We start from the raw sequence: 8,638 nt of genomic DNA, 5'->3' as shown, positions 1-8,638 counted from the left end.
GGTCGGGTAGGGTAGACGCCGGAGAGAAAAATCCGCGCGTTCACGGACTCATGCAAGGCGCTGTAAATTAGGGGTAGTCAAAGATGGCGGTTCGGTTGACGATTCGAGGGAACGATTCGGGAGACGATTCGAGAAGGGGGGAATCCGCGTTTCTGGCAGAATCGCGTCGAATCGCCGGTGCGAGTCTGGAGGAGCACCGCACACCCGAATCGCGATTCTCTGCACTCGATTCCCTCAGCCCGACCTCGGATAAGCCCTTTTAAAATAGGTTATATGTCGAAATTGTACTGGGGTTTGTCTTAGCACGTCTTACGAGCGACCATGGCCCTACTGCAAGCTTGCCGCTTCTCTACTTTTATCAGAATTGCTGGTCTACAGATTCCCTCCACCTTCAAATGTCCAATCAGACCGAAAACCCTACTGTCAGAAAGTCTGGCCGTCTCACTTGGCAACCTTCTGCTGGCTCTGGCACGAAGACCGGGAATCAAGTGCGCCGTGTGTCTGTTTGATGAAATGGATAGATATTTATTTTCTCTGAGGTCCCAAGAGCTGTAACGAAGCATAGTAGGGGGGTAGAGCAACGCGGCACACGGAGAGAAACCGTCGCGCGAGGATGCATGGACTACACTGATTTTGATATCACAGACGCCCGAAGGCCTGACCGACTCAAGAATTTACCCTGGAATCGACCCGTAGAAACGTGGGGTGGTCAAAGTGCCCACACGAATCCAGGACGATTCCATTCGACGGAATCGCTGCAGAATCGCTCGACGAACCGTCCTCCGAACCGCCATCTTTGACTACCCCTATTGGCCCCGGTACGTGCAATGCACCCATATGACTGCCGATCACCACTAAATTTCGCTCTTGACGGCCAAAGACAAGATGCGCTCGACCCAGTCCGAGGTGAAGCCTGAAGGTATGTCGGAATCGAGTACAGCCCTTGACTCCCGTCTCAGCTCCCAGTGCTATGGCCACAAGGTCTGAGTGCGGCTTCTGACTATTGTCTGGATTTCTGCTCCTCTCAATAAGGTGCAGAGGCCCTATCGAGCTGCACAGAACAACGGTGTAGGGGCAGCGCTTCAAGCTTACATTGCAGGTGTCCAGCGATGTTCTTGATCCAGCCTTCCCAAATAATTCTTGCTACCAGGGCGGTTTTGACCCCTGCAGCGTTCTCCGGACCGGAGACAACCGACACAGTACTTCTCTTTCTGGGGAAAGAGTCGGAGGCAATGATCACAGCAGACGTTCGCTACTGACTGGTAAAAGACACTTATCAGCCTAGTTTTAAAGTTGACGACGGTTATACACTGTCCCATCCGGCCCCCGCGGCCGATCAAAAAGCTTCGAAGTCTCGCTCTCTTGTGAACCACCGCACAACTTTCTTTGCCTTAGCTCTGGAGGCATTATATGCACTCGTTACTACGGTCCAATCCTGAACGGCCTTCGAAAGAATGCGACAACCGCATCCGAGTACTCAGTGAGTACCTATGGGGCCCAGCCTGAGGGTTCGCCCTATCCGACATCAAAGAGGCTAGGCCTCTGTCAGTAGAGGGACCAACCCGTCCTCTTTAGTGAAAAATCCCCTGCATACTCACAGTGGGTTCTATAGTGAGCAAGACTTGGAGAGAAATCGAGTTTTGCGATCAAGTCCAACATCCGCGCCCCATCCCCCCTGGGCCTATAAAAGGGCCCCCGTTTGGCCTTCCCATCCTCACCAAAATCATTACCATCCCACATACCAAAGCGCACACACGGTAACATATTCATGATGTCTAACAAGGTCAAGATCACCACCTTTTTCGCCGACGCCGCCCTCTTCGACATGGTATGTCTCATATTGATTCCCAGACCACTGTCTAGATACTCACTTAACGGCCACACAGGATGGCACACTCACCGACTCCATTGCCGCCGTCGAGGCCGCATGGGGCAAGGTCGCCCTTGACATCGGCGAGGACCCCGCGCACGTCATCGCCGCGACCCACGGCAAGCGCGCCGTAGACAACCTCGCCCAGTTCAAGGCGCACATCAAGGCGCACGAGATGGACGCCGAGGTGCAAGCGTTCGAGGAGTCCATCCTCTTCTTCGCCGACGCGTTCAACAAGCATGGTCCCGGCTCACGCGAGGTCTCGCCGATCTCCTCTGGGGTCGCGACACCCGCGCTGGCGTCCTCGGACTCGGGCTCCAGCTCCGAGGCGTCATCTCGCTCGTCTTCCTTTGCCGGTACGGTGGCGCCTCGCCCGTCGTTTGTGCGTCACGTTACGGACCGTCTTGCCGAGATTGTCGTGGAGGGAGCGATCGATGATGAGGTGTTCGTAGAGGATGGGGAAGCGAAGGACTGGAGGGCCGCACTCGCGGAGAAGCACAAGTTCGAGGCGTGGCAGATCGAAGCCGCTGCCGTCGATCGCTCCGTACGTATCCTCCCCGGTGTCAAGCGGCTCATGGACTCGATTCCAAAGGGCCGTTATGCCGTCGCGACGTCTGGCGCAAGAACCTATGGTGAACTGTTTCTCGTCCTCCTGAGTCACTCGGAAGGATCACTTACACATCCCCTATGCTTCAGCCTACGGCTGCATGACGCGCGTCGGCATCATACCTCCCGAGGTGACCATCACCGCCTGCGACAAGCGTCTGAAGGCTGGCAAGCCCGCGCCGGATCCGTTCCTGCTCGCTGCCAAGGAGCTCGGGTTCAGCGCAAGGCAGTGTGTGGTCTTCGAGGACTCGCCCTCGGGAATACGTGCGGGGGCCGCGTCTGGGGCGATCGTCATCGCTGTGTGCACGAGCCACGAGAGGTCGAAGATCGAGAATTGCGGGGCGCACTTCATCGTGGACACGTTGGAGCAGGTCCGAGTAGTGTTCGATGGGATCGATCTGAGGTTAACTGTGACGGAGAGGAAGCCTCTGTGAGCGGCCGGGGTGAACTGAATGTATACTTACTGCGCTCTGGAAGCGCACCTTGATATGTTGTCGATGACAACGTGATTCGCACTGTCGTCCTATAATCCATGATATAATCATGAAGCTCGACGCACTTGCCACTTGTGTATCGATGCCGCGATGTCCCTCGAGCGTTGCCTCGGAAGTACCTGAGTCCTTCCATCCTGGTGTTCGCCGTTTTGTTGCATCATCTGACCTGTTCTCGGGATAATTGCACAAGTAAGCCCGGGTCCAACAACAAAATCGCTCGGTGGACGCGGGCCAAGTCAACCGTTCAAGGACTACCGAGTCGCAAATGGCGGCTCAATTTCAATGTCCGAACCGTCCACCTCATAGGCGAATCGGACAACATGAGCAGACTGAAACACCTTGGTCATTCGGTATCATGAAAATAGTAGATATAAATACACAACGGACTTAGAGCGAAGTGCCCATCATAGCAAGGCCTCATGTAGTGTCACGGTTGTCACTACAGGTGCGGCGTGTGCAAACCGCCTCACAGGCACCATGAATATCAAGGCATCAGGACGGTCTACTCTCACGAGGGTTCGGATGTGCATGCCCTCCCGAACACTCTACTTGTCTTCCCCGTCGTGGATTTCTCTACAAGCTATGGCTATTCACCACGAGACGAGTGGGCCTGCTATCGTGTGTGCGTTCGGTGGTCTTGGCCAAAGGGCGGATCAACTCCTGGTCTAACTTCACAATCGGCCCTTAAGGAATCTTTCCTTGCAAAGGGACAATATTCTCAATCACGATAGGGGTACTCCAGTGGGTACGAGTCTACTATAGTTCCAACGACTAGCCTATGGTCTTCGCCGTCATCTCACCCCGTTGGAAAGGTTCTTTGTTGTTGAGGCAGATTCGGTGGCTCACGACTACATGGTAAAGCATCTGAACAATGTGCTCTGAACACGAATGAACAGACAGTAGAAAATCTTGGTGTTTGCTCGTCAGTAGGGTCTCGCCCGAGCCTAGGATTGCTCCGCAAAGCTCAATTCCTCCAGATGATACCGACGCGCCTTGAGGTGGAACTCGACATAGCCCTATCCGGAAAGGATCAGAACGGTGAATTGTCGCACGGAAGCAACGGGATGCAGGTCGACACGGCTACTTACGTTCATGACGCTTGAGCAAATCGCCTCCAGGCCAGGCGTCCTGGAAGCCAACTGCGTGATGGTGCGAGCGGCATCCAGACACTCTTCGATCAGTTCGGAAAGCACTGCGAGGGGCTTCTTGCCTTCATTCACTGCTCGTAGGTTGATGTAGTTTTCCTCGCCGACGAGCATCTCTTTGTAATAAGAGAGTCTGGAGTTATCAATCAGTATGTGTAGTTCACTTACTCACGTAAAATAGAAGAACCCACATATCGCTTAACATGGCCCGTTCGCGCCCTCAGCATGGATAGCCTCAATAGAGAAGCCAACAACGAGGGACGTACTTGAAACCAACGACCACAAGCTCCAGATCACTGTCAAGATTGGCGTCAGAATAAAAACAAACCGTGTCGAAAGGAGAGCTCACGGTATCAATTGTAGATGGGAGGTGCCTAGTACGTCTTCCAAACTCTTCACGAAACCGATGTGCGCGTATCCAGACGCGAAACCAACCCTCAGACGGTGGTAGTACGGATATTTGGTAGCTAAAGGGGAACAAATGCTGTCCTTCGAAGTCACTTCGACGTACATCGCGGAGATTCCGTCCAGTGTGTTGGTCACGATGGCGTCGGCGCTGACACGGGCGAAAAGTTCGTGAACGGTCTTGAGCAGTGCGGCCAACCGCGCCAGAGCGGGGTGCAGCTGCGGCTGTCCGAGGAGGAGCCGCTGGCCGAATTGTCCCATCGCGTCAGGGATGCGGTACCCCTGGTCATCTACGAAAGCCAAACACACAGTGTACATGGCGGAAAACCGCTGATACTCGTAGCTCATGTGCCCATAAGTATACTCCCCGGTGGCGGCGGCTGTATCGACGACGGCTTCGACGTAGCTTGATTCCAGATTCAAATTCCACGAGACGACCTCGGCTACGACTTCTTTTCGGAGTGTGGCATTGGGGAGATGGCCGGGATCACGGTAAGGGAGGCGCTGCAGGAAGTCTCGGATCAGACGCTTGGTTGTTGCAACCGCATCTAAGTCGTTGGTGCTGTGCTGGTGTATATGACTGGTGAGCGAGCCCCGAAGGGTGACAGGGATAGCAGGATCGTCGATGTCAGTGTGCGACGCACGGGGAGTAGATGGGTAGAGTCATACCTGCTGTGTGGGCCGGAAGAGTGAGGCAGACTCTGACTGAAAGGCGATGTCACTATGCATCCTTATGTACTAACTCGCGACGTACTGTGGGGTTGCAAGCATAGTTGCTGTACAAAGTAGACGTTTAAACGGTTGCGGCACTGATGCGAGGTACAAATGCCGGTGAGTAGAGCTGTTGCTAGAGTCTGACTTGATGAAAGCCAGAGGTTTCTGTCGCGATGTGAATATATATAAGATGGGCGAGGTCCTCTTTCTCATAGTTCGCCTACCTCTTGAAAGCTCAATGTGATCGGATATACGACTGTTCGGCACAAAAGCAACATGTAGACGCGGGAGGCATAGGGCCGGTCTTGATAGCCCATGGCGGACAAATGTTTACCAGCCGCCCACTTGATTGGCCGTTGCTCGTTCGTTTCTGCCACTAGTGACTGAGCTCTTGCGGTATGTATCGCCCGCCGCTGCGCTTCTTCCGGTAGCAGCTTTTCCGGGCGCCACGATATCGCTTGCCCCGGAACTTGTTCGTAATAATCACGGTCCTGGTCGGTGGAGCATTGTTCTGGAGTATCAAGACTCTCGGCGGGGATGGATGCATGGGAAGGCGCTACTAGAGCATTCAACAACAGCCCCGATCCGCTCAGGCGATTGTAGCATCGGTGATGTGCACGTTGGGTTCGGCCGTGAAATGTGGCAATTAACGTATGCATGACACAATACTGGATGCCTTGCGTACCTCATGTTATAGAATCTGAGCGGTTTACCGGCTTTCGGGAACGCGCTTCACGATGTCTCCATGTAGTTAATGAATGTGGGATGCGCGTAGCCTCCCTCCCTTTGAGCGCAGTCTTGAGTCGAGAGTAGAGTGGGTACCTCTTGGCAAAGCGAAAATGGCCTTGCAGAAAGACTGTTCATCACATGTCGCTGTTGAAATTTTAAATCAACGCGACGATTACATCTACGCCTATTCGAGGATAGCGCCAGGAAGATTTACCGGGTGCGCACAGGGGTACCTGAATTCCACCACGAGCGAGTCGTCGAAGGACGGTATATAAGAATTCACCGTCCATGAACCTAGCTGGTTATATACACATCCTGCCCACACGAGCAAAGAACGCCTCTGTCGAACGGGACTGCGTTACGGTTATCTCCGACACACCTCGGGATTGACATTCTTGAATCCACTGATACGTCGCGCAACGTACGGTTTGGGCGAGATAGAAGACCGCGTCGTGGCAATCACTGGGCGTGGCCAAATCGACGATCAGAACTGAGTCTCGTACACTCTCGGCGCAAAGACGCTGGAGACATCCAACGCAGCATGATACACGTACAACACTGCGGAGACCTCGGGAGTGTATGTCGACCCGAACTGACCAGGACGCAACGAGACCAAAAGATGAATCAGCGCAAGTAGGTCATCCTGGTGGCGTGTTGGGATATATGACTGGTGAGCCAACCGGGAGAGGGCGATGAGTGTAGCAGGAACATCAATGTCAGTGTGTGGCGCACAGGGAGTTGATGGGTAGAACTGCACCTGCTGTGTGGGCTGAAAGGGCTGGTCCCACTCTGCCTGAGAGGCGATGTCAGTGGATATATTCTTATGGACCAAGCTGCCATGACATACAGTAGGGTTGCAAGCACCACTGCATACACAAAACCTTTTTGCCGGTTGATACACCGATGCCCAAGCAAGTGTACACATTCCGGTCAGTAGTGCTGTAACTAGAGCCTATAGTCTTGCGTGCCTCACCTCGCGCCCCGCGCCTGACACGACGGCTCCTCGCAGACAGATCCCGTACGCCATTGCACGATACACAGTGAACGAGTCCTGCCACGAGCCCGTCTACCGCAGCATATCGGAGGAAAACAAGCGCCCCTGAGCCAGCCCGCGGTACACGCCGTCAGCCTGGGAAGCGGTGTCGTTGCCGGCTTCACTGTTGCCATCCTCAGCTATGTAGAGTACATTGAGTTCACCACAAAGTGTAAGATGGTGAAGCCGTCGGCATTCCGTTTCCCCCGCTATCTATGTACGCACGACGGCTAGACTAGGTCCGCCGTATATCCATGTGCGACACCGGCGTCGTATCCGCAGGTGCTTCCGTGAGCGGCTGTTCTCGCGCGCGTCCACCTTCTGTACACCAATGCATCACGTCAGGGACATGCAACACTGGACGCCGGGTACTAAGTACCTGGGTCGCTGCTGGGCCTGTCTAATTCTGACTGCTATACAATTCTTCTTCCAGCGATGTGTACGTGGTTTTCGCAATCTGCGATGAAAACCCCCGGCAATAGCTGACGCTCTTCCCTGCAGTCTTTCTTTCTACAAGGAGAAGCTGGCGAGGGAGACTAATAATCACGTTCATCTCCGTGAGAGCCCGGAGCAGACGTCAGCGGAAGAAGCTCTAAGTCACCTTGCGAAAGAGGACAATACGCAGCCCACTGCTCTGTCACGGATGTACGTGAAACACCAGCTAGTCTAGATATCAGTTTGTGATCGATCTACCATAGGGATACCTGGAGTTCTCACTCAAAGTAGAGCACCACTAGCTTGCACGATGAGGTTATCGGCCTGGACTTGCGAAACCAGTACTTAAGTAAAATGGAGTAGCCCGGGAGGGTATTGTTACCGATTATGAATTTTCGCGCAGCTTTTTCTTTAGCCATGACAGTGCGAGAAGTTTGTCGACCGGTTCCCGAGGATCCAAGTACCCCGTTCATATCTGCCACCGAGCCTGAGGCAACAAGGGGGATTAACGAATGAAGCCCATGTGCGGATGATCTTCACCTTCCTTTTTTAGCTTTGCTGTCGATGACTGTTTTCATTGGTGACAAGTTCCATCCTTACGTCCGCCCTCATGCACTCCGTGGTCGAGTCCACGGTCTTGGGGTCTAGGGAGTTAGCTGCCTCACGGAATGTCAGGGCCTCGAAGCCTTGCAGCTTCTCTTTCTATTCGGACCCTTCTAGGGCCAGACTGGCAGTGCAGTGTCCTTCCGCGTCCAGTGGCTGCCACAACAGCTTTGGTAGCAAGTGAGACCACGAAGAGTCCGGCAAATTAGCAGCAATTGTATGGCGCCTATTAGTCTCGTGACCAGACGTTCGGAGCTTTGAGCGGAAATGAAAAAAACCGGGACTTTCCGCGCTCCTGAACGTCTGGTGGATCCACCCCCGTGACTCCCCGCTCGGTGACCTGTGTGACTTTCCTGCCTCTCTCCCGACGTGTCCGAGCTGTCTTGTCGCGCGCGCCTGCCTGCTTATCTCGCGACGTCTTTGAGCTGCGCCGAGCCTACCGTCTGCTCGATGTCGATACTCCCGTAACCGGTACATCTCTCTGACTCTCGCGAGCAGTTGCTATACGTCCCCCATACTCAATTCGTCTGTTATCCTCTGTCTCTCATATGGGCAGACAGAGGAACTCTTCTAGTGCGTGCCTATGGACCCTCGCGGACCCGAG

General features: G+C 54.2%; 3 protein-coding genes across 3 annotated transcripts; 2 read left to right on the top strand and 1 right to left on the bottom strand.

The window, feature by feature from the left end:
* Nucleotides 1–1,038: 1,038 nt before the first annotated feature.
* On the top strand, nucleotides 1,039–1,794 carry DICSQDRAFT_155504 (uncharacterized protein). Its single transcript, XM_007366262.1, has 3 exons — nucleotides 1,039–1,095; nucleotides 1,151–1,480; nucleotides 1,613–1,794. The coding sequence occupies exons 2-3, from the start codon at nucleotides 1,411–1,413 to the stop codon at nucleotides 1,759–1,761; spliced, it is 219 nt and encodes a 72-aa protein (XP_007366324.1). The 5' UTR covers nucleotides 1,039–1,095; nucleotides 1,151–1,410; the 3' UTR covers nucleotides 1,762–1,794.
* On the top strand, nucleotides 1,772–2,910 carry DICSQDRAFT_61538 (HAD-like protein; the record flags this gene model as incomplete). The annotated part of the gene is made up of 3 exons (XM_007366261.1): nucleotides 1,772–1,828; nucleotides 1,887–2,502; nucleotides 2,567–2,910. 3 exons carry the CDS (start codon nucleotides 1,772–1,774, stop codon nucleotides 2,908–2,910), a joined length of 1,017 nt encoding a protein of 338 aa, XP_007366323.1.
* Nucleotides 2,911–3,914: 1,004 nt separating this feature from the next.
* Nucleotides 3,915–5,814, bottom strand: DICSQDRAFT_181055 (terpenoid synthase; the record flags this gene model as incomplete). The annotated part of the gene is made up of 8 exons (XM_007366260.1): nucleotides 5,459–5,814; nucleotides 5,275–5,399; nucleotides 5,190–5,225; nucleotides 4,465–5,100; nucleotides 4,382–4,411; nucleotides 4,307–4,312; nucleotides 4,059–4,248; nucleotides 3,915–3,986 (listed from the first exon to the last, which is right to left on the bottom strand). Exons 1-8 carry the CDS (start codon nucleotides 5,549–5,551, stop codon nucleotides 3,915–3,917), a joined length of 1,188 nt encoding a protein of 395 aa, XP_007366322.1. The 5' UTR covers nucleotides 5,552–5,814.
* Nucleotides 5,815–8,638: the final 2,824 nt, after the last annotated feature.

Source organism: Dichomitus squalens (assembly GCF_000275845.1).
Source record: "Dichomitus squalens LYAD-421 SS1 unplaced genomic scaffold DICSQscaffold_16, whole genome shotgun sequence".
Taxonomy (NCBI): Eukaryota; Fungi; Basidiomycota; class Agaricomycetes; order Polyporales; family Polyporaceae; genus Dichomitus; species Dichomitus squalens.
Note: the sequence above shows the minus strand (reverse complement) of the source record. Positions and strands in the feature narration are given on the sequence as shown.

What these genes read in the sequence shown, in the direction of transcription:
- DICSQDRAFT_155504 (XM_007366262.1), top strand. Translation starts at nt 1,411, where the DNA reads ATGCACTCGTTACTACGGTCCAATCCTGAACGGCCTTCGAAAGAATGC. An exon ending in CAACCGCATCCGAGTACTCA is followed by an intron (nt 1,481 to 1,612) that starts GTGAGTACCTAT and finishes TGGGTTCTATAG; the next exon opens with TGAGCAAGACTTGGAGAGAA.